Below are 26,212 nucleotides of genomic sequence, written 5' to 3'. Positions count from 1 at the left end.
ACGATGATATAAAAGTAACGCTATTTGGGACTATCAATTGAGTATATTCACAGTCACCAAATCACTGAAATACTGAAGTCTTATTTGCTATTACTCAGCAAATAACCTTTCACCAATTGTCTGATGATTCAAAATATGCAATCTCTCCACCGTTAGACAATCTACTTAGTGTTCAATACATATGACTCACGAAATTTCGGGTGATTCATTCGATAAAACGATTTTTTGTTTTGACGTCACAATAATGAGATTTAGCGTCACCGAATTAGTATGGGTATCTTTACGTCATTATAGATATAAAAAAACAAGGTTGAAGCATCATTCATACTAATATCACTGTGAAAGTGACTCTGTTTGAGCAAATTTACGACTAAAATACTGGATGGATTTTGCTGGAATTTGGCAGAGGGATAGTTTGCACTTTAGAGAATGTCATAGGCATATTTTATCCTACATAATTAGCTTCAGGATAAGAGGAATTGTTACCTAAAGCTAGTAATATGAACCATTGAATATACCTATAAATAAAAATATGTGAAAAAATTATATTAATATTAATAAACGCGTCATCTATATTATGTAACTAATAATAGTTTTATCATGACGATATCATTTCAGGTGTTACTGTTTACAGAAGAATATCACAATAATCTTTTTATTTTTATCTTTCAACACGTTTTTCGAATAAATGAGACGTGTTATATTTAATGTGATTTTCCTAATATTGATGTTACAGTGAACAGGTCAGTTTTGAAATAGTAAATCTGGTTTCTTTAAATTGGCATGCCATGGGAAAGAGACAGAAGATAATGGAGCTTTCCATGAAGATAGTAATAAAGATTTATTTCTTATTATATGCTTAATACAATCCTAAATATATACATATTATGTTTAACAGAGGCGCTAAGCTTGACAATTGAATGACTTATCCACTATTTACTTGCTTACAAGAACTACTAAAATAGATGCTTAAAATAGAAATACTAACAAAATTATATTATATTACTTCTTACTATATTGGACAGAGTGGAGAAATTATAATAAAATTTACATTTTACTTTACCAAACTTGGTTTTTGTCCGATGAAGAAAATAAATAAATAAATGGCTTCAAATAAATAAATATTTAAATACCACGGAATTACCATTGACCTCATACCAAAAAATTGTTTTTCTGGTAATTTCTAATAGTTATTAATATGAACATTTCCAAAGAAAGTCCGTCGAATGACGCACTGACTCACACAATTTTCAAAATAAAACGTCACACAGAAAGCGTATGACTATGATTCAAGAAACAAAAACATTAGAAACACGCTTAACTATCTTACGATACATTTGATTCACCAGAAAACGAAATGACTCACTTGGCGCCAATTGACACGCCGCCATATTGGAATTTACATTTTTTACGAATGTCAGTGACGTGTTAAACGTATCTTGTTATTCAGCCTTATGTAATACGTTTGCAGATTATACAATATGACGCAACTGAAGTTCTTCTTGTAAATTGTCATATCTTTGATAAACTGTAGATTCAAGTGAAGTGTTTAAATTGTTACAATGATTGCTTTTCCCATGAATGTGTGACGTGTAGGTTTTATTGGAAGCCATTTTGGATTTTGAGTCATAATTTATTTTTAATCTGTCTATTAAAAAAAAGCAACTTCATTTTTAAAAAATCCATTGTTTTACAATGTTTCCCTCCGTTTATTGTGTTACAAAATAAAATAATTAAAGAGCGTAGAAGACTTTGATCAACAGTGGGAGGGTGTGGGCTATTAATAATAAATATCTTAATAAACTATTTCAATTTTTCAACTATTATAGCTGTCAGACGATTAAAACCTCTTTTTAAATCCACAAAGAAAACGATTACTCTAATGAAGAAATACATCAAAAATAAAAGGGTATTACCTAACAATAGTCAATATTTAGGTAAATAAGGTTTAATGATAAATTAATGTATCTTATCAGTACAAGCAAAAACAAAGCATCCGCTCTAACATTATAATCGTTAATTAAATTATAGATTACAAGTATAACGTCGGGTTTTAATATCGAGTTATAGTTTTTCCATATCATGAATGGGGTTTTATATGTCATTGAATAAATGTTATATGTCATATGATGGTGCATTATATATACATGAATTATAAATTGGTATCAAACTTCTAAAATTATATATCCGTCCTACTTAAGTGGTTTGGAGTCTTTAAAACTTTAAATGAATAATTATTGTCTTAATCGCGTCTGTATTACTGTATTAAAAAAGAGTGAACTCACACCTCTCCTATTTTTATAACCCCTATATAAAGGAAATTCATCTCGCGGGTTATACAAATATTCTAGTCAAATGCACAAAAAAACTCCGAACAAGCATTTACGGATCACACAAATGCTTGACCATTTTTTGCTAAGGTGGGGGAATAATCATATACACCTGCAGGGGTAGGATAAAGACTCTTATTGACTAAACCTAACCGCCGGTTGACGTCAGCCGCGTTTTGTTGATCGCGGGGATCGAACTCGCGACACGTTGCGCACGTCGTATGGTACGGTGACCGTATACCACTCGGCTATCCATGCAGTCAACCTCAAAGTGGTTATATAAGTATCACCTTTCTCTGTCACCACATCCATGCCTCTATCACGCACCTAGATAAGGACTCTTGATCATATTGTTTAACAAAACAAAAAGTGATTTAGTGTGACAATTGTAAACAAAGTTATAAGCAAAATTGACTATACAAATTACTGATGTATTATAGTTTAGCAGAAAATTGTTGGAATTCGTGGTATGGTGGTAGGTTCGATCCGAGTCAGTAATAAGGAAAAAAGGTCCGCTACTTATCTGCCCTTTTGTCCGCCTGTCTCTCACCGGGCTGCATCTCATCAACAAGGCAGTAGGTACAAAATTTTACTATAGAAGTATTTCTGTTGCAACAAATAAACATAAAAAGCGAAGTTAAATAACGGTAGGTGCCGTCAGAAATTAAAGAAAGATGGATGTCAATTTTAGATTTTTTGTCCAAGTCGCGCTTGACCTAAGCTTCACAGAGGATCTTCAATTAACTTCGAGATAATTCCAATGACTTGTATCAACAAACTACATTATTTATATTAGTTACACATCGAGTCTGGGAAAACATCTTATTCTTACATTACATATTGATAATTATAATTACGTTTACATAACATATCGTTATGTAATACGAAGATAAAGAGCGAGACAAAATTATCTTGTTGTCTACGGGGTTATACAGCTTCTTTCATAATTTTATCTTACGAGATAAAATGGTCTGGATGTTTAATTTGACTGACGAATACATGGTGTTTGATTACCTCAATATTAGATGACGTGGTACATATTTGGCATAATGGTATGTATTCTAATGAATCACAAAGTTCTGGTAGATAGGCTGGGTGCCGTTTTTGTACGTAATTTGAAACACCACGCAGTATAGGATTTATTTTTTTACTTCAAGCTATTCCTTCAATTAGATTAATAAACACTTGTAATTTTTTTACAAATTCCTTCCTTTCCTCTTTTTTTTTCCTTTTTCCTCTTTCCAAATTTACGTTTTCTTTCTCCCCAAGGGAGCCGGTAGCCAAGAGGATTCGCTAGCCTTATCAAAAAAAAATTTGGATGTTCATACATTTGACAGTTAAGACAAACAGCATTACGTGCTTCCCATTATATTTTTCGGTGTTTACCTCTGCCTATATCAAGACGTATATATATCACTTAGTAAACAACGTAATTACTACGCCGTACGTAATAAACCAAGCCCACATGTTAATAATCACGTTAGCATTTGGAAACCTCTTTTTCCTCAAAACTATTTATAATATTCGTAATGACGTATTTGAAGAAGGTGGCTGGCAGCGGATGGATGCGGGCTGCTCAGGGATGGTTGGCGCTCTTTGGGGGAGGCCTACGTTCAGCAGTGGACGGCGATAGGCTGAGATGATGATGATGATGATGAATGACGTATTACATTGTGAGGGGAAATTTTCAATTTCAACAATAATGTCATTTTTGACACGAGATTATGTCATGTTGGTTCAAATGCGACTTTAATTGCGCAATATTTTGGTCGAAAATCCAAATGTGATGCGATGCCGAGATGTTTTTTCTACTATCATTGAGAAATTGTAGTATTTTTGAGCAATTGATTGAAATATGTAATCAGGACATACAATGACCACCGACACATAAAGAGGTCTGTCTGTCGGTCTGTGGCATCATAGCTACCGAATGGCTTAAGCGATTCCAATTTAACTTCTTTTGTTTTAAAGGTGAATTATTTCGATGGAGACGTTTAAAATTTATGGGGGAAGGAAGTAGGGAAAATAACCCAATGTCTGAGAAATATAAAAAACACTAAAGTAGAATATTGGTTAATCAAGAGAGTTCTTGGATTCGTTTGATGAGAAAATTAGTATTAAAAAAAACGAAACATCGAAATCCGATGTCAATCATACAATATAATATCAAAACAACCAAAAAACTGATTCTTCAATTTCATCATTCATAAATCACATTATCTTGCCCTAGTACTTTCCATTTTTGTTACTAGAAAGAATTTCTAGAAAAGTACTCTTAAAGGTCAATAACATCATATCATCGATTGCCTTTTAGAAACTGATAACCAATGATTACTGTTATCGCGGAAGAATAATACGCCAAAACAGACCTTTGATTGGTCAGACTGCTTCTGCACGGATAGCCGAGTGGTTGAGGTCGCGTCAAGCCCACTGTGCGCGACGTGTCGTGGGTTCGATCCCCGCGTAGGACAAGCGTGTGTGATCCATGAATGCTTGTTTGGATCTGGATATCTTTGTGTCTGTGACGTGAATGTTTGTGAAAGCCCCAGCGATACAACGATTTAATTCCTCAGCAGGAGTGTTTTTTTCAAGAAAGATTAATTTCAGCAATTTGATCAGGTGACTCAAATGTTTGTAAAGCCCCGTCCCATAAATTAAATTCCTTAGAGCAGGTCTTATTAAAATAAAAAATATATCAGCAATTCCAAAAAACAAGCTCTTTAAAGTCAGTTGAAAACACCCATAAAACATAAGTATCTAGAAACAAGTACTTGATATAATACATTATGTATAACCACAGCCAAATACTTGGTGATGTAATTCCCCGAGATAGGTCACCGGAAATGCCGAACACTTTTTGTAACAATGACACGCCATCGCTCGTAGCAGACAAACAATATTGAGGAAAATAAAAATATTTTAAGTCGTTGATAATAGTCGGTTATAAAGGATACCTATTATGAAAAAATAACTGTTGAAAAAAGAAAAATGGAATCGAATTGTATGTAAAGAAAATAAGTACAATTAAAAATGAAACTAAAGGACAGGATAAACAGATCATTTTGATCATTCTTCCGTCTTTTTATTTTCCCCGGGTGAAAAAAAACTCCTAACTTAATACGTTATAGTAGTAAGTTTCCGAAGAGGCATAATTTTATTAAAAAAAAAAATGCAAACGCTTCCCACCTAACCTATCCCAATGTTAATAAGTAGATAACCTCAAAAACTTTTCTGCACCGTCAATTTGGAAACCAGGTGTAAACATTTTGTTTGACAATCATTGAATGATATACTTTGATAATTTCTTGCCGATCACAACTCGTTGCATGATTTTGCGATTTACATACAATCGTTTGGGTGATATAATTTATCACGTATCTAGTTAGATATGGATGACATTTAAAATAGCAATGTTTAAAGGAGATAGTAAAAAATATTATACCACAATTTTTTATATCCATTTTGTACCATCGCTTTCAAAATTCTAGCTAAAAACTCTGAAAAGTGTGTTATGGTTGCTAGATATGACTTCTTGGAGAAGGCTGACATTTGGGGGGAGGGGGGGGACTTTTATCAACAAAGCCATTTAGAGTCTAATCCACAAAAAAAAACTCAGAAATTGAATATTGTTGTCGGAGTATTCCACTTATCTTGATTTGTTATGTTCTTCCTATTTGAAACACATAATTTCAACCAAGTTTATTAGTACTTAAGTACCGGATGTTAGCCAAATTCTTATCGTATTGTTAATCTATACTTGCTGATGCAATTATTAGTCAATTTCAATAAGCGACTTATTTATAATTTAGGTATAACGTAATACCCTTTTAAATGATACAAATTACATAAGGCATAATAACGTAGGTACTATATTATAAAACCGATGTTTGTTATAACATTTTCCTGTAATTATTTTATTTTTATTTTTGTAATTAATAAATAAATTGCATAAAAATGTATTTTACCGGCGGTCTGATAGAACCTTCTCCCCGTGCATACGAATCCATGTATAGTTTTTATGATTATTTGCATCTGATAAACAATAAAGAGCCATGGGAAGCACTCAAGTATTTCTGGAGACACCTTTGAATGCTATAGCTGTGTCAACCATTCAAAAGACTTACATTAAGCTTAATAGGTTAAACAGAATATAATTTTATATCTTTTTGATAAGCCAGTGATAGATCCGTCTGTAAATTTCTTTTTATTGATAAAAATTACTCTTATCAGCAGGAAATCCGGCTATTGGCATCATACAATCCTGTAAATGTAAGAAAAGATTCTAACCACGTTTTAATATTATTTCAAATCTATATATACTAATATATAAAGCTGAAGAGTTTGTTTGTTTGTTTGAACAAGCTAATCTCAGGAACTACTGGTCCAAATTGAAAAATTATTTTTGTGTTGAATAGACCATTCATCGAGGAAGGTTATAGGCTATATACCATCACGCTGTGACTAATAGGAGCGAAGATACAGTGGAAAATGTGGAAAAAATAGGGCAGATATAAACCATAACTTATATCCTCTAACCACGCAGACGAAGTCGCGGACAACAGCTAGTTTTATGATAAACGGTCCAGCAGTTTTACAGTTGTAAAGTGCATCGTTGTGAAGCTACCACCAAAGATGGGTTACACCATAAAGTTATGATGTTAACTACGTTTCTGCAAAGCCTAAAGGTCTACCACCATGACCTAAAATAATTTAATAATTCTAGTGTAAGCGTGACAATGCTATGCACAGTACTATAACACTAAGACAGCTCATGACAATACTATTAACTATACGTGATTAAGTCCGAGTGACCTAGCATGTGACGTCATCACAGTTTTATGTACTTTTCCACTGAAATAATGGTCAGGGTAATGTCCTCAGCTTCCGTCAAAATAATGGATGCTGTAAACTACTATAAATATAGATTTTTGGTAGATTCATTTGAATTATACACCAGTATCATTGAAACGTATTCATCTATTTTCGGTGTTTTTTTTCGAAATTGTGTAATCTGACGGAATTATTTTGATGCTAGTATCAGAATATTAACAATTAAAAACTTGCCTCCATATATCATTTGACATTCGAATAAACCTACATCACAGCAATTTGCTGTCGATATTAGCCTATGTCTAGCCTATATATTAGCCATGTCTAAATATACATTGAGATTGTGATTAATACCCTTGAATTCACTCACAAACCACGGAAAACAAACGTGTATCCATTTCTCAAAACCTACAGATATCATATCGAAGACAAAAACAAACAATATTACTCTCAGCTCAAAATATCTTACATAATAGAAAAATACTACAACTTACAATAAGATAAAAAATATTCGTCGAATTGTCATGACAACTACTTATTTATCCAATGGATAAATTACATTTCGGACAATCACGTCTAAAAATAAATTTATTTTGGTCACTATCGAGTCGTCGCATAATATTTGGGTCACTATCAATAAGTAAATTATTGAAGTTAATTAAAGATTCTTTTATCGGAATAATAACAAATATTTTTGTGGTTGCAAAAATATTTTTGTAGTGACTTGTCAAGTAAATAATAAATAATAAAATGTACAATTGTACCTAGTTTTCCTCGCAGTTTCATTTTAATATCTTCTTATTTTGTATACAGGAATAATCAACTTTGTGTTAAACAGTATTATTTAATTATTATCGTGCGAATTTCTAATTGTTTCTTTGGTAACTATTAGTCCAGCAGTAGTGCAGCCATTAGTTCCTGCATTTGGGAAGATTCTTTATACAAGTTGAGGAAATCTAAAAGTCATATAAATCTCGCATACCAAGAGCATTCACCAAGATTTGTTTCGGAAACTTCAGGAAATTGAATCACAAACGCAATTGTTCGCTCTTATCAGCTTCAAGGTGATATCTGATTGTTTCTGACCTACATACGGTTTGGTTAAGCGCTGATAACGAAGAAATTTTAATATTCAGGACAAACGGAAAAGCGGACTGTATTTTTCCAAATGCGTTTATAGTGGAAAACAATGCAGTTTATAAGACCAGCCTCCACCCACAGCTATGTTGGAACAGGATGTGGGAAACGGAGTACCTACCCGCCATTTGCCAATATACGCCTCACTGCTGGACACGGGCTCCTTCCCATAGAGAGAAGGATTAGCATTGATCACCATGCTAGCTCACTGCAGGTTGGCGATGTTAGATTGAAATGTTTGGTGTCCAGGTTTCCTCACAATGTTTTCCTTCACCGTTTGTCAGTGGTATCTCAAAACATTTAAGAAAGAACACATTATTGTAAGGCACCCATGTGACCACATGGGTATTTTGCCGGCGATAGCGATCAAAACTCGTGCAAAAATTCATGCTTAGATTAATAGATTTTTTTTATTTACAAATTCCCAGAAAAAATGGTCACTAATCCAATTTGTTTCTTTAATAACGTTGCTTAAGCCCTAAATTTGTGTTTTTGTCGTTATACCTACACTAAAATACAGAACCTTTTCAAACAAAATTTGAAAAAATCTTATTACATTTACAAATCAGACATCATATTGACCCGTGCGCTATTCAAAATTCTGACCCCAAGATCCATAACTCACATTTACTTAGATAACAACCCCTGATAGTAACTGGCCTTATCAGTACCCCCAGTAATGTTTAGAGGCCAAAGGCCATAAGAACGTACCGCCAAAAATATACATTTTATTATCGTTCTCTTTTTTCCTTTTAGATAATCAGCAGCAAAAAAAATGTTATCAGAATCACAAAAAATCCACGCATTTTGGTATTCGAATAGTTTATTTTTATATTAAATGCTGATCTTATTGGAGCCTATTTTTTTTTTAAAGTACTATTACATTACTGGAATATAAACCAGTCCGACAAGCGACACTGATGGTTCCGTATAAATAGGCTAATGATAAACAATTCGATTAGTTTTGTACTTGTTCGTTGTAGCCACTAATTTATTGCTCACCCTCACAAATATATTTATGATGATAATTTTGCTTAAATTCGTTCTTTTTTTTGTATTGGACCCTAAAAAGGCCATGTATAAAGACGCTTAACATTACTTCAACAGTACAATATGTTTCCACAGAAACACGTCAAACTTAAATAAGTTTAAAATGCCTTTTCAATTAAACCAAAAGAATTTGATGTCAAAGCCAGCGATCTCTTAAACAAATCAAGCGCTACTCACGACTTACAATACAAATTGACGCATACAAATATTACCTTTGAACTATCATTGTTTTATAATATCTAACGAACATTCCAATCTCCTAACATAATAATAGAAATGAAACTAAATAGACAATCACATTGGCATGCAAACAACATACAAATCAATATATTTAGTAAACTGACCATTGTCTATTGATAGTCTAGAATGTATTTGTATTGTTTGTTTGTTTTTAGGGGTCCGTAATCGTAGGGTAAAAACGGAACCTTTTTATGGAGGAGCTGATGTATTTCCGTCTGTCTGGCTGGCTGTACGTTCGTCACCAGGCTGTATTTCACGAATCTTGATAGACAGATGATTTTATTAAAGGTGGCGCATTTTTGCTGTCATTGTAACAACAAATACTAAATTTAATAGATTAAAAAAATCTAAAATCCCAAGTTTTCAAATGTCACTCCTGTCATTCAAATGTTATCAAAATCGGTCCAGCCATTTTTATACAGACAAGCAAACAAACAAGAATAGTGATTGTATAAGAACGTGGGAAAATAAGTATCGAGGTTAAGCAACTATTCTTTCGGTCAGAATTATGTTGGTGGGTGGTAAATAATTGTGATGGTCACACATTTTTTTTGTCATCGATTTTTTTAACTTTTGTTCATTGGTACGGAATCCTCTGTGTTGCAAGTCGGACTCGCACTTGACCGGTTTTTAATAAGGCCCGACCTATTGTGTAAGGGCTACTAGGGTCATATCATCCGTTACATGGCTTACAGACAGTTACTATAATGTTGTAGTGATGATGTTACTTTTAAAGGATGATTAATGATACAGGATCGATTGTAGAGTAGCGATATCGATTAGAAATCGATTTGGTGTAATCGATTGTTGGTGTTTCAGAATTTCTGTAGGTTCATTCCTTTAATGAGAGTTATGAGACATGATTTTGAGGTTATAAATTAAGGGGATCCCTGTCGCTTTTTACAAATTTGTTTTTTCTGTCTATGGATTTAATAGTAGAACGATTACTTAACAAGTAAATTTAACTTTTAAATTGTTATAAACAAAAATACCTCTTAGTTTGATTTGGTAAACGTTTCCACACGTTTACAGCAGCTGAGCTGAAAAAATTGTCAAACATTTATTTGGTTGAAGTTTATTTTTTGATATCTTTAGGGTTCATAACCTTAAGAGAAAAATGGTATCCTATTACACAGGGACCACTGTCTGTCCATCAGTCAACCGGCCGGTATAAAACAGTCCATGACGGAAAGACAATTGAAATTTCCACAGGTGTGATTTCATTTCGTGACGTTAAGAAACGCTTGAAGCCGCCGTACATTTGATAGGTAACAAATTTTTAAGCAAAAATGATTTTCTTTAGCCTATCTGTACAAATGCCCTTAGTGGTTACTAGCACCTATCCAATTTTATTCCGGATTAAGCAGTTTAGATTGAAGTGCTTTCGATTGATTTAACTTTTCAAGCGGTTTAAAAAAAACACGTAATGTTTGATTGTATCGCCAGATTTTCAATTGAGTCATAATATATTTTTACTTACGACTGTCAACTATGTAAATTGAATGAGGAAACATACAGAGAGGTAATCTAATCACCTATCTGAACGGATCAGTCATGAATATCGTGTGACTGTTACAAATTATCTTTAAAAACAATCATTTGGATTTGGACTTTCAACTTTGGACTTACACTTTGATCATAACTTTGAAACTTTGATCATTGCGCCATCATAACACATTTTAGCGGAAAATCTGTAGTTGAATAAATACTTTTTTTTAATCTATGGCTCACGTTTTTCTGTCAAGAATTATCCCATATTCCTCCCGTGTAACTGTGTTATTATCCTCACCTTTATCTCAATGACATAAGGTCGTTTTTTGTTCACATTTGTAACCAATGACGCTATTGAAACGTACTCGGAATACAAACCAATAGTATTCGCGACTACGTCACAATCCTTGGAATATTTTTAATCTCTTACATAATATGAATACCAGTTTCTTATGTAACATAACATTAACAATTCGTTCTTGTGATACTAATAGGTTAAACTATTAAATATCACGTGTTTCCTCGTATCTTTAGGTTCGTCAATTTATTAGTTGTCGCCATATTAGATGGATAATAATAATATTGAATTCATTAGTTGTTTGGCGCCTAAACGAAGGTCGAACGTATTTTTCTGTTGATGTCTTGTCGGTTTACGAAAATATTTATTTTGAATCTTGTTAGATGTTTTCTTGAGAATTTTATGAAATATTGGCAGATATCTTGGATTTCCTCTTTTACGAATACTTTAGTTTTAAACTTGCCTTTAGTCATCCAATGAGTTTACAGTGTATGGAGCGAGCCTGAAATGGTGACTTGTTTTAATGTGAATTAAGAAGAGCTATCAGTGCTGTGATTGGATACTCATAATTATAAGGTACATATTATGAATTTATCCGCTCTTTTAAATAGTAGGAGCTGCTGTTGGTTTCCAATGCATTATTTAGGTGTTCAATTAGAATAAAAATGTTGGCGTAATTAAATGAAATAACTTAATTAATAAGGCAATATTTTGTATGTATGGGTGTATAGATGTTTCTTCCTCTTTGTCGCAAAAACCACTGACCTGATTTAGACGAAACTTAGTAAACAGATAGTTTATACTTACTTAAGACACAAAGATTGTTTTTATCCCGATTTTATGTCCCTTATCATATTTTTTGTAACTGGCGGACCCGAGGTCCACAGCTATATAAAACCTAATTAAATAGTTTAGGATTTGGTTACATAAATACTTCTTGAAAAAATAGTATAGTAAAAAACTCTTTTTTAATTCCGGAGATATCCATAAAATCAATAGTTTCCTGTAAACATGTTAAAATTATTTGCTCTACATTTTGCTCCCGTAACCTTGACGATTTTTATGCAAAGCTTTAATCGAATAGATCTTTTCTTAGTAAGAACAGATATATCAAGGTATTCTCATCAAAATCATGTTTCCCAGAACTGAAAAAAGTAGATTTTTGAATACCAACTCATTGATGACATTCCTAAGATGACGGAGTCATACAAATTCCTGTGATTCACCTAAATGTATAAAAACTCATTTGAGAAAAGGTTTTTTTATTAAAAACAAAAAGTTTACTGACATATATTATATGTTATCAACTAACCTAAATGAAAAGACATGTGACTACAAGCAATCCACCGCGGTTTCACTCGATTTAATAAGTCGTGTCGTTAATACATTGTTTTCTTTATAAAAAAATTGTGTGTAAATGTTTATTTATTAGTCAAATGTTTTATAGTCCTAATGATTTGTGTTTAAAATTACAATTAAGTCGCAGTTTTCCGCACTTTCAAAGAAGTATGTAAACGTTGCGCTCCAACAACGCCATCTATTGACAAAATACCGTAAACATCGCTCGGAGTAATTTGGCTTCGTTTTTACATTTTTTTGCCCTAATTGCCACATAACGATTCCATTTATAAATAATTACGATTTAATAAAATGTTTTTTTTTTCATTTTGACTTCTTTCAGGCCAAGATTTTTTTAAAAAAAATCTATTTGCCTTATTTAGTACAACAAATATTAAAACTCGTTTAAAATATGTATGTAAACAATTAATTTGTTATTTATCAGCATGTTTGCAATTAAATAACTTAAATTACCAGAAACAAAAAAGTGATAAATATTTTTACAAGCATTCCTTATCGCTTACCTAATTGGTATTTTATTAATTCTGTTTCCATGTCATCCAGGAAAGTTAACTGTTATCTTTATAGGTAAGTTAAAATTTAATCGTTATTGACAATAGGTTTTGGATAGTACTAACTTTGTAATAATAAATACGCGATTAGTGCACAATCATACAATTCAATCATTGTCATCCCATTAATGGGAATATTGTTTTTAATTAGGCCATCGATCGAAGGCCACCTATTTTTCCACTGTGAAAGGTGTATATTTGTATACCAATAGCATATTTTTTTATTTGACAAGTGTCAGTAATAAATAAAAGAACATTACAACGAAAAAAAAAACAATATTTCTCAGATATTTTACCATAATAACATATCACAATGTTCACAAACATTTTTAACCAGTATTCGTCATACCGGTAAACATGAATGTAAGGTTACATAACTATTTGCAAGTCTCAATGTCAATGTAAAGAAAAATGTAAATAACTAATAACTTCCGCTCGTTTAGTATACAAGCAATAATAAATAATTCATTTGTGTTATGTAATACCAACCTTGGCAATGAAGATTTTAAGTTTATGCTCAAATATAAATGTCGGTTTGTAATTATGTGGTCGGCGACTGAGGATATTGATATCTGCTTATATTACATATTTTCATTATAATTTGAAAAATAATAAGTCTCATCTCAAAAAGGCCATTACGTATTGATATGTTGTTCCTAATTAAGCCTTAAAAATCGGATAGTGTCAATTATCATTTCTCTATTCTCAATATGTGGGTATTTTGTTCAGCATCGTCCATTAGTGAGACCTAATCAAAATTTAATAAACACAGATATATTTTTCCTATTTAACATTCCAAAGACTTGTTTACGAGACATAAAGTACAAATTAACAGTCCCTTAATTTAAAATGATAAAGCCCAAAGTTCAATGACATTACACGATTTAAAAACGTATCTAATAACATCATCACTTATTCTTTTTTTTATTAATAATGGTTGACTTTGTTTCCCTTATAATGTGCAATAAAAATGTATTGATTTTCATCGATAACGTATGACTAGACAGTAGACAGTCATGACGTCCTAACCTCTACCGTCTGATTAACATAATGTGACGTCACTACTCACGCTTGACCGTTTCACAATAGCCCCATATGTTGACGTAACTGTGAGTAATTGTTATAAAATAAGAGAATAATTATGATAGTATATTATGACTATAAGTCCTTTTGTGGAGGTTCGAATATCGGGTCAATAACCCTTGGCCTTATTACGTACACTCTAGTATCTCATAAGAAAAATTGCAAGGTCAACAAATTATAGAGTCAATTTCCAAATTCGTAGACGTACTACGCTGTAGCAGGATCGTAGACCTTCGCAATCAAAAAGTACAGACTACGCATCACGCTAATTTTATTATCGTGTTTACGTATCAAACAAAACACAAACAGCGAAAACAAAAGGTAGTACAATGAAACAAAATAACAAAGAAAGATAAAACATAATCATCGAATAGTTTACATTGTGAAACATTCTTAGTAAAGCGAGTTCAAAAGAACTAAGTGACGAAAATAATCACAGCAGTACAGTAATTCAGAAAAAAAGAACATTTACCCAACAAACCCCAAGTTGGAAAACCGTCAAACATGACACTAGTCCCAAATAACGCCACACCGTCCGAAACTAAAACTGAACGCTTATCAATTGATTAAATTATTTCTTGGAAGCGCAAAAAGTCATAAACACATGACTCAATAGCGAATTAGCTAAAAAATCGGACACATTGACTCAATACCGGCTAAAGTGATTACACGGGACGCGCCAGTTACGTAAATATACGCACACTAGCGCGCCGCACTCACACTGACGCAACTCACCCACACAGAGCCGGGCCGCTGTGTGCGTGATTGCAGGCTGGGAGTCTCGCGACCCCACTACAACATTCAGTCGCACTCAAGACTTTGTTCAGTACAGACCTGTCCAAGCGAGTGGAGTTACACAGCGCCATACGCAGCCGATATTTCGTCATAACAACATTGTGATAGTGAAAAAAATCATTTAGGACGTGCAAAGTGGGAGTGAAACATTTTTTTATAATAATTTACTGTTTTGAAAACTAATTGTGAACGATAGAACGTTTGTGCATCGCCGTTTTGTGGATTATGATATATTGTACCCACAATTTGGATAATTCCGGATAAGGAGTACACAAACACCGCAAATATTTATGTAAGTATTTTTTAATATTATATCTTCGCCAGGGCGTTGCTAAAACTGAATGGTCGATTTTATATAAAATGTTGCGTAAAATTATCAAAGTTTAAAAATATGGGTATAAAACTTTGAATTCGTTACCCTATTTTAATCAAAACTAATTTTACCCCATAAAATTAAATTAAATATTTACCAATTAAAATAAATCTTTAAAAATCAAAACAAAAAATACTTACGAATAAAAAATACTAAATTCAAATAAAAATAAAATTGCAGATTAAAACAAACAAGAAAACAAATAAAAAATGAAAGTTTTGCATAAATGCGCATTCTAAATTCTAATTTGAAAAACAATTTCATTTAATAGAGAGAAAAATTCAAACATTTCTTCGAAATTTAAAATTCATTGTTGATTCGATAGTTACTTATGAAAATTTATGAAGAAATGTATAGAGATGTTTTCCTCGTTTCGAGTCATTGACTTTTCGCTTAAATTTGTTTACTCATCTCCGAGTTCGTGCCAAAATCTTGCGTTAATCATTTTATTTGGACTATGTTCTTGAAACTTCTGAATGCTTGACGTTTCACCTTGTTTTGAATCTTTTGTTTGCATTTCTGCTTCCTCGGTAGTTTTCATCATTGTTTATGTACTTACACAACTCTTTTTACAATTGTTTACGTGGCCTATCCTGTTGCGGGTTATCTAAATTGTATTTTTTTTTTAATTTTCTTAACTTTTTTTTTGAGAGATAATGTTTAGTGTTGTAACTAGTAGTGTATGAATAGTAGAAATAATGCAGTGGTTTTAATTGCGGTATTGCGTTGGGCGCTGTGTCGTAAGCAGCGCCTGGCACGGTTCTGGCGTAAGCCATTGTGAGTCGCTTACACAAGTGGTTCAAGGTTCCGATCCGGCGAGCATTCGCCCGCGGATGTACGGAAACTAGAGTTTTTGTTAATATTGCACTTTTATTGTTGGAATATTTTCTCATGGTATTAATTTTCTGAGCATAAGATATTTAAACAAATAATTTCGTAAATCTGAATTGTGTCTTCTACAAAAAAACATTCACATAATTTAATTTAAAATGTAATTAAAATACAAATCAAATCTGTAAATAAAATAAATGAAGAAACAATTCACATCTTCGTAAAGTTGAAAATTTAAAATTAAAATTTCAATAATATTTTAAACTACCCACAAAATATGCAACATTTTTTCCCTCGGTACCCAGAAATCTGCGAACTGCGCAGCCAGTATTAATAATACAATGTCACCACATGTCGCCATTCCCACCCCTGTACATTACCCACCTGTTCTAGAAATGCAACCTAATCGATAACCCGTAGAGGTTGCATGACGCAACACCCTTACAACCCTCCTATTACGCAACCTACTGCAACACAAAGAAAAATGACATTCAGAAGACAAACTCATTTGTGTCTGGACAATCTCGATACAAAAAGGGGTCACTGAACTTGTTTACGAATCGCAGAGTTCATATGAAGGACTTGTGACCTAGGCTTGCTTTGACGTGGGTTCAAATCCCACTCATTATATTTTTTTGCTTTTTTTTGGAAGTATTGCGTTGTGTACTATTTTTAGATTCTGTTTGTATTTTTTGTAATAATTTTTGGCAAAAAATGTCAAAAGAAATTTTGTTGTACCTAACAATCAATGTTGTTAAAATCGCAACAATTAAAGGCTAACTAACTACATTACACCGGAACCGATTAAATAACTGTTAGTTAAACTTCCTTAAACTTTAACGGTCTAATATCGAGTACAAAGGATTTACAAATAAATAGTTATCACGAAACGTATTGTAGTGATGTAATACGGAACTAACACAAGGTTGCACGGAATTAACGCGGTAAGGTTAAACACGGATATTATAGCACACAAACACGATACAAAAACAATCTCGTTTATATGAATAATCCTTCATAAAACAAAAGCGAACACACATCTTAATATGACACCCAAAACAACAAAAGAATTATCTATAACTGTCCAAAGAGATCGACCATCACCCAATTACGAAAAACCAAAGCAAATATTTATTAAAACTGTAGCTATAAATACTCAGCCCTCAACATATTTGCTCAGATTATGTTTTATGAGTTACGTAAGCAATTTTTACGCGCAATACATGTAGAGATAATTTCATTGGCGCGAGGACGGGCAAAGATAACTTGACCTATTTTTTTTATCTCATACGCTTTGAATGTAACCTACTTACAGCACGTGAGCTGACAATTTGTGTTCAGACGTGACGTATTCCAACCTAAATGACAAAGAATTGTGTTAAATTAATACAGAAAAAAACAAAGGATGCGATGGGCACAGAAAACCTCATAAATCAAACGGTTTCCGATTTTTTTCTGTATTTACCCATATCTCGTTTATTTCAATGGGAATCCCCCATGACTCAATACATTAACGATAATGACAGTTCATATTATGACTGGTGATAAATAACACCAAATATTATCGCGACGCTGACCTTAAAAATTAAAACAAAACAGAGATCTCGTCTTTCAAGACTTCCGCGAACAAAGTTATGCAACCCAACCCGCTTCGTTCAGAGAAACTAGCGCAAGAAAATAGGTTAAACGATTCTTAATAATGTAGCAATTAACAGGTATAGAACAAGGCCGAACAACTAGGTCTCGGTGGAAAAAACTGATTCATTTAACACTCATCAGCCTTATCTTTATTATTTAAAAGACAATTTCTACCGGAAAAGAGGAAAAGCCTTGGCTTATTAAACAGAGTTACGAAACGTAACCTTGACACCAAACTATTATCGCAGCCGACCGATAGAGGCCGAGCGACATAACAACTCCCGTTCAATTAGGTCTTGCGCGCGAAAAATCGGTCAAGAATACATTTTCGTCGTAAAAATGTTTGAAACGTATCCAGAAAACGCGACCTCTGCAAGTCAAAATAACTTAAGTATACGAAAGCAGGTCGCTTCTAAGACATAACATATGACTGGGCGCTTAGTTAGTTTTCAAAACATTCACATCTTGACATAATTCATAACCACAGACAATGAGCCATTGGCGCCAACAGGAGCGTCATGCAACTTATGTAACACACTTGTTAGGTTTCCATCGACTTTCCGCAGAATTTTGCAAAATTGTTTACATTATTATTACCATTCACTCCGAGTGTCGTCAATCGGGTAAACTCGGTAGTAATCAGGTTAACAACATTCATTACTATTGAGACTAAAAATTACACGTTAAAAATATTTCAAGGTATAATTTTCATAGTTGGCGGTAAAGCGTCAAATCAAATATGGCCGGCGTCCCACTTTTCCCGCGCATAAAACGGCAAGCGCGTGGAAAGTTACCGCTGTACTACTTTCTCTACTTTTTCCAAGATGGCCGCCATTATATATTATTTAAACTAAGGTCAGGAGCGCGCTATTATTTTAAAACGGTAACCAATGTAATAATTGATCTTGACTTTGCAAGTATAATGTATGCGCGTATTTTCACATGGTTTCTTATTTTACGGTTCAAAGTTCCGAGTCAAGTTGAGGTAACATTGACATTGGCATTGAGTGAATTATCGAAGCAAACAAACGCGTTTCGAACCGCGGAAACGGTTCAAACTATAAATATAGAATACAGCGATATTTTTCATCAAAACAATAGATGTGCTGTCAAAGCCAAGGGCATCCATTAAAGGCAATTAATAATTAAATTTCACGTTCTTCGATCACGTTGCAGTTTATATAACCGTGTAGAGAGGAGCAAACGTGCTTGGGTCGGTTCGTTGCGCAACACAACGTGAGGTTCAAGTACACACGTGCCGATGGCCGCGTGACCCGTGCGCGCGCCTGCACGTGCGCAGGTACGACAACACGCCGCTCAGGTCAGCAGGGCTCAGGGTGAACTCTGACATGACACCTGCCTCTAACAAACTGCCCAAAATAGACGAATTAAAAAAAAGTTTGGCTCTCGATCCCCAAGTTCAATGATTCTGAACTTTGTATCGTGTTTGTAAATATAATTTAAAGAAATCGAGTGAATAGATTTTTAGGATGTGTTTAATACGATATTAAAACAACATTAAAAGTCAATGCTTATTTACAATAATAAAAAGACAAGCATTACCATAAACAAATGGAGCCTTATTTCTAATTCATGCGGCCATTCTAATGACATAATCATAGACAACCGTGGCCGAGCACGTGTTTGTGACGCAAGGGCGTAGCATATACAGCCAACTGCATTATTATGCAATTAAAAAATAATTGGATTGAACAAATACAGAAGTAAAATATCGAAAATATTCTTAATGTAAATAAATGCGATATCTAAATAATAGAATAGAAATAGAATAAATAATACTTTGTACATTTATCGTCGAATGAGTCAGATGTATGACACTACATTACGAAACAGAACTGATAAAGAAATAATTGTTGTTTTAGACACACTATTGTTAACACGTGACTTCACGAACGAAGTATTTTAATATGCATGGGAACACTTGAGTGATATTAATTAGCATTTTTTCTTTCGAACATTAATAATTGGTAGGTAGCAACACTTGTTGAAATAAAATGGCGGACATACAGCTATACGAATGCACATAACTTCCATTCCATAAAATTTCAATAGTAAATTTGAAACACGTGTGGCGTTAGAAAAATCGGAAACGTGCTATCCGATCTATATTTGGTAGGACACGTGTTCAACTGGACCTACGACACACGTCTATGATTTAAGTCCTGCCCTTGCAACATGACAAACAATCGGATTAAACGAAATTATATTACAGTACAGACCAAAGTCAATTAACATAACTATCCCGCTATGTAAAAGCCGTTTTATCATACAACGAAACAGAACACACATTCATAAATAAGAGCGAGATGGTCAAACTTCTTGTATAAATCTATCCCGCTTTAATATACAACGGTTCTAAAGCTGGTCAGATCTACGGGCGGATTGCACAATACCCACTAACTGCGATCAAGCGAGTTTTGACAATCGACGGACGCTAATCAAGTACTTTCTCGGGCAGAGGCCCGTTACCCAAAAACTGGGACTGTACGGTACTCACAACCGAAAACGGTTATTTCGTGCTCATCACTACGTCTAAACTTGTAATACTGTTATGAAACGGCTAATATCGTTTCGTCATCTTAGCGGTTTTTATTTCGGTGCTATTCAAGGTTGTAGACTCGTGTGGTTGATTAACCGTAAGTGTTAATTGGCCTGTCAAACGTCAAAGTAAATTATAAAATTGGTAACTTACAAGGCTATAAACGAATTATTTAAGAGACATGCAAATTATCGCCTTGATAAATTCGCATGATCAGACTGACACGTGCTTAAACAAATTTCCTTATGAAAAAATTGCGACAATGAAGTATAAAGCAATTTATTCGCAATGCTAATAATAACAGTTCGGTTAGAAACGGTGTTTAACTGTCTGTGCTCCGCCAAGCATCAACTATGTAACGGACAAGAGAATTTTTCTGTTAATCTTTGCAAATGGAGCAAATAATCATAATTCGCAACAAAAACGTTATTTAAAATAACGCCATTTTAAATTAAAACCGTAACAAGTTCTAATTTTTTAAATTTCGAAACAAGGTCGACCATTTTGGTCCATAGATTACGAAGTAGGTTTATTTATTTTAACATTCGTAATATCAATAAAGTCCCGTTCCACAGTTATGATAAAAGCTTTCTGTGTTGCCATCACGAATACTGTTTTAAATTAACACCTAATTTATTGTGGGCGGACCGAACGGGGCGACCGACAAAAAAATGTTTGAATAGTTATGTGTAACTGTAAAATATAGTATCACCGAGGTAACGGACCACGATTATATTACACATGGAAAATAAACACTTTTCTTGAGGCCGGAAGTTTTTTACTATCTATTAATTAAATGAAGTCTTGGATATTAATTATTTGATCTAATTTATGAACTGCAAACAAAGGATATACAGTAATTAACAATAATGAATACCAATTAAAGTTGGCGCGATTATTTTAACAGTTAGACGACATAACGGCGCCAGCGCATCTGGGGCCGACCTACTGACACCGATCAGTGTCGTGACGTGGAACGGAACGTATCAATAACACAATCACTCTTTAGCGGCGAAGCTTCATGATTGACTTCTCACGCCGGTTATAATAATCGTTTCGCCAATTTGGCAGTTAACTGTCAGGATACGAACGGTTAGAGTTATAAAAATCGATGCCAACGTGGAAAGGAACGTCAAACGGTTTTCTGATTCGAAATTTGAAGTTTGAATTTCAAATTTCAGAAATAAAATTTGTTGTTCTTTCTCAATTGCCAGAATGCTAGTCATTTTTTTTTATATTTATTATATGAGCATATTTAGACACGGTTTAACGAAACACAATTTAACATAAAAAACTGAATGGTACATCGGGTAGGTCCGCGTGTTATCAAACGTGATCGCGAGTTTTTTTTCTATGCACAACCCAGTGCAAGTCTCATTGTTTTAAAATCATTTCAAAAAACAATCAAACTTAGCAGCTACAATAGGCACTTACAAATGATCCTTACCATTGTTAGTCTCGGATAATAAACTTGATAACAATGTATACTGGTACATTTTTTTACACTTCCTGTACATGATTCGTACATAATTGATCGATAAACCGAATAATGTAGTGATTTATGCAAATCGATTGTCCCATCGATGCTAGCTGAGCGCGTTACGTAAATCACTAAGACATTGTATTAGGTGATGCCTTTCAGACATCACGCGTCCTTCGCGGCTATTTTAAAGCAAACGTTAACTTCAACGTGATCCAAGTCTAAATATTGTTCGGCAGCCCCATTGAATGAAAGTTCTCAACTTTGTCACGTGCGCAGAGCATGGTAAGGCTATTTCGAAATACTCCCTCGGTCCCGATCCGACTTTACAACACCGTTGTATAACACACCTTCGCGTTCGTTCTGTTTTCAGAAATGTCAGCAATCGTTCTATTTTTAAATACATCGTTACATTACCTAATTAAAACATAAATCAACGTTCGGCAACATTTAGGAAGTGAGTGTTGTAAGTGAAGAAATCCGGTGTAACCTTACAATTGTATTTGTAACGCGGTAACACGCTGAAATTAAGAAACACGACTCATTAATTAGTTTGGCTAACATGAAGGGAGTAAAAAGCGTTGAAATGTAGCAACGTTATTTCACAAAGGTGATCCACGTGCAACAACTTTGCAGCGGCGGGATCTTGCGACATTCAGTTTTTGCAACCGACCGATTTTGTAACAGCGACATTATTTAGACAACTGCAACGGTTAGCGAATTTTTTTTATGACCTGTAACTAACGTAACCTTTCTTCTTGTTGCAGAACCACAGTGAAGATTCGTGCGGACCAGTCGTCGTCCGCCGAAACATGGTTGCAGAGTTCATCCTGAGCCAGCAGCAGCTGCTGAGTGGAGCCGGCGGCGGAGCCCTAGGCCCCGTGCCCCCACAGTCCCGCGCGCCGCCGCCCCCGCGCGCGCGCCTCTCTGTGTCCCCGCACTTCCCCATGGACCAGAGCCAAGGCCCCGTCGGTAGTCCCGGCGACCCAAATGACTATTCACCCTTCGAGTTCAACAAACGCAAGGAATTCTTCGGACAACGCAAGCAGAGGGAGTTCATCCCCGACAGCAAGAAGGATGACGGCTACTGGGACCGTCGTCGGCGGAACAATGAAGCCGCCAAGCGATCCCGGGAAAAGAGGCGCTTCAACGACATGGTGCTCGAACAGCGCGTCGTCGAACTGTCCAAGGAGAACCACGTGCTCAAAGCACAACTCGATGCGATAAAGGAGAAATATGGAATATGTGGCGAGACCCTCATAAGCATAGACCAGGTGTTGGCAACCCTTCCTACTTGCGACCAGGTCCTATGCGTAACGAAGAGGAGTAAGCTGTCGACCAACACGCTGTTCCCGGCGCCACCCCCGCCGCCCCCCGCGCCGCCCGCGTCGCCACCCTCCCCGCCTCCGCAGCGCCAGCCCGAGCCCTACCAGGAGCGGCTCCCGGCGCCCGAGGCCTACTACCCGCACCCCGCACACTACGAGCCCCCCGGCTCCGTGCTCAACCTGTCCAGATCTCGCCGCGTGCCCTCCCCCTACGAGCTATCATCCCTCTCAGGCTCAGGGGACGAGACCGCTGAACAATACGCGCCCGAAAACAACGGGCTGCCGCTCAAACTTCGCCATAAGTCCCACCTCGGCGACAAGGACGTCGCCAGCGCCCTGCTGTCCCTCCAACACATAAAGCAGGAGCCGGGCCCGCGGTCCTCGCCCTCTTGGGACGGCGAGGGCTCCAGCGACGAGCGCGACTCCGGCATCTCCATCGGCGCGGAGTTCAGGCCGCAGCGGCCCGAGGACCGGCTGGCGGAGGAGGAGGACGCCCACCTCAAGGCGGAGCTGGCGCGGCTGGCCACGGAGGTGGCGACCCTCAAGAACATGATGCACCAGAACAAGGCGCGCGCGCACGAGCACTGAGCTGTCGCCGCCTGCGCCTGGACCGCGCAGCCGCCCCCGCCCGCGCCCGCCGCGCCCCCGCGCCCCCGCGCCCCGCGCGCCCCGCGATGACGTGCCGAACTCGGTCGTACAAACTGTCTCCCCTCCCTAGTAGATGAAGTTACCACGTTGTAAAGAGATGAATATTATATTGTATCATATTGTGCAGCTGTAAGCGGCTAAGCCGCGCGCCTAATTGTAATCCTTCCTAGTAGTTGTTATGTCGTGGTCGGTGTACTCGCTGTACTCGGTGTATTGTATGTACTCGTGTAGGGTAGACAGACTTAGTGGCAGGTCGTCGTAGACGCGCCTCCTGGACCCTTTCGTATGAAAATGAGACTAATTATGTTCGGTTTACAGACTTTTCGAAAAGATTAAACTTGTCTACTCAGTGATAGGATATAAAAAAATGCATTTTTAGTGATGAGCTATGTATGTATATGTAATTAAGTTATAGAAGTAGATCTGTTTCATCTATTCGAAGACTCGATAGTGAAAAAATCGATGGCTAAAGACTATGTTCTTATAAGTAGAGTTTAAGTTTTGATCTAAGTAAATTTAAGTCCAACTTAGATGGTTATTTATAAAAATTAATGTATATTTCTCATTTCGGAATGCCGTTAAGTTCCAAACCAAAAAGATGAGAGGTCCTCTGGTTAGCTGTCGAGAAATTGCAGTAATTGTAAGACATAGATACATAACCTATCCTATAAAACAGATGTATTCATAAAACAGGATTAAGAATACCAGTGCCTTTGACAATACATACCTACCTTTATAAATAGCTACCTAAAGGAATATTTTTGTACACTTATAGTAAAAAAAGAAATGGCGATTTCAACCTTTGGAAAATCCCTACTACGAGTCCGTGTCTCGTCGGCAACTCGCTTCTGATTCCTCGTGGAGTGAAAACTCCTTAGCATAAAACTTTTTGCAAACAAGTTGCGAGAACACGGACTGATAGTAGGGTTCACGTAAAATTTGTAATTGTATTGAATCCTAAGAAATGGTAGATTGCAAGTATTTCTGACGTATTGTAAGATTACTCCTAGTATTGCCCTTAAGGGCATGTGATAGGACTGAGAGGAGTTATACTAAGTATTTATTTATTATTCGGACCGAGAAAGAGGATTTTACAATTTATTATCTTTGTATAAGAAACAATATACGATACGAATAAATTGTGTACATTACAATTATATGAAACATTTTATTTCCTAACCCTTTACACACACGTAAACAAACACACAACAATGAAGAATAGCTACATCTGTACCTGCATGGGAAAACATGCCATAAACAACCTGCTGTCTAAAGGTGACGAAAGTCCAGTTACAATATTCCTGAGTTCAATTCTCAGGCTCAATAAAATAACGCTTAAAGATGTAAAAACCCTAAAAATGATTGAATAAAAAAAAAACATGATTAGTAATAAATGGTAATCGCCTACTAAAATAAATATAGCACGAATAATTTTGGCCGAAAATACTATACTCTAAGCCATGGTGATCAATTTGGATTAAAGGCACTAAATATTATTCACTTCTTTATTTTTTTTGAGAATATTCTTACTGGAAGAAAGCCTAGAGCCAGATTATAAAATGAACTACAGACTGCATTATGAATAATTAGCTATCAAACTGAAGAACGACAGTTAAGAACAGATACTTAGGTATAACTAAACAGCGACGTACCTGTTCTCTTTACCGGATGGGATCTCATCAAATTACTCCTCCAGCTTTGGGTTGAGCGGGAGTGAGTGTCAGGGTTTTACTGGCAAACCCACCCAGGTTCCTTCTTTTACCCTTGAGTTCGGAGCCACGGTAGCCATATAGTATAATCCTGCTGGCCAGACCTGCATCAGCCCTTATGGATACACCACTGAGAAAAATAACAAATTCATCCACTTTTCAAGATATTTTGCAGTCCGAAAAGTTTAAACAAAATATCCAAAAATAAATTTTAGTCAACACTTTTCACATTAAACATGTCTCCAAAGATATACATATGTTTAAAACGTGTGTGTCAAGGCTAGCATTATTTGTCAAATGACATTACTCTCCCAGTGATTCAACTAATGGTTTCAAGGGATGGCCGTCGTGAAGACACGGCTTCATTTCCCGTAAGCAACATTGACCTGAATTAATTTCCATTAATTATAATAACTATTTGGAGCATCGAAATTAATTATTAGTCTTGCCATGACCATGATCTGTTGTAAATTATACTATACTT

The 26,212-nt window shown here is 35.4% G+C and overlaps 1 protein-coding gene across 1 annotated transcript; it reads left to right on the top strand.

Moving 5' to 3' along the window:
• The first annotated feature begins 15,155 nt into the window (after window positions 1–15,155).
• LOC113497965 (WASH complex subunit 3) lies at window positions 15,156–25,176 on the top strand. Its single transcript, XM_026877814.1, has 2 exons — window positions 15,156–15,456; window positions 22,814–25,176. The coding sequence occupies exon 2, from the start codon at window positions 22,859–22,861 to the stop codon at window positions 23,957–23,959; it is 1,101 nt and encodes a 366-aa protein (XP_026733615.1). The 5' UTR covers window positions 15,156–15,456; window positions 22,814–22,858; the 3' UTR covers window positions 23,960–25,176.
• The last annotated feature ends 1,036 nt before the right edge of the window (window positions 25,177–26,212 follow it).

Source organism: Trichoplusia ni, chromosome 10, assembly GCF_003590095.1.
Source record: "Trichoplusia ni isolate ovarian cell line Hi5 chromosome 10, tn1, whole genome shotgun sequence".
Lineage (NCBI taxonomy): Eukaryota > Metazoa > Arthropoda > Insecta > Lepidoptera > Noctuidae > Trichoplusia > Trichoplusia ni.
This window is presented reverse-complemented; position numbering and strand designations above follow the sequence as displayed.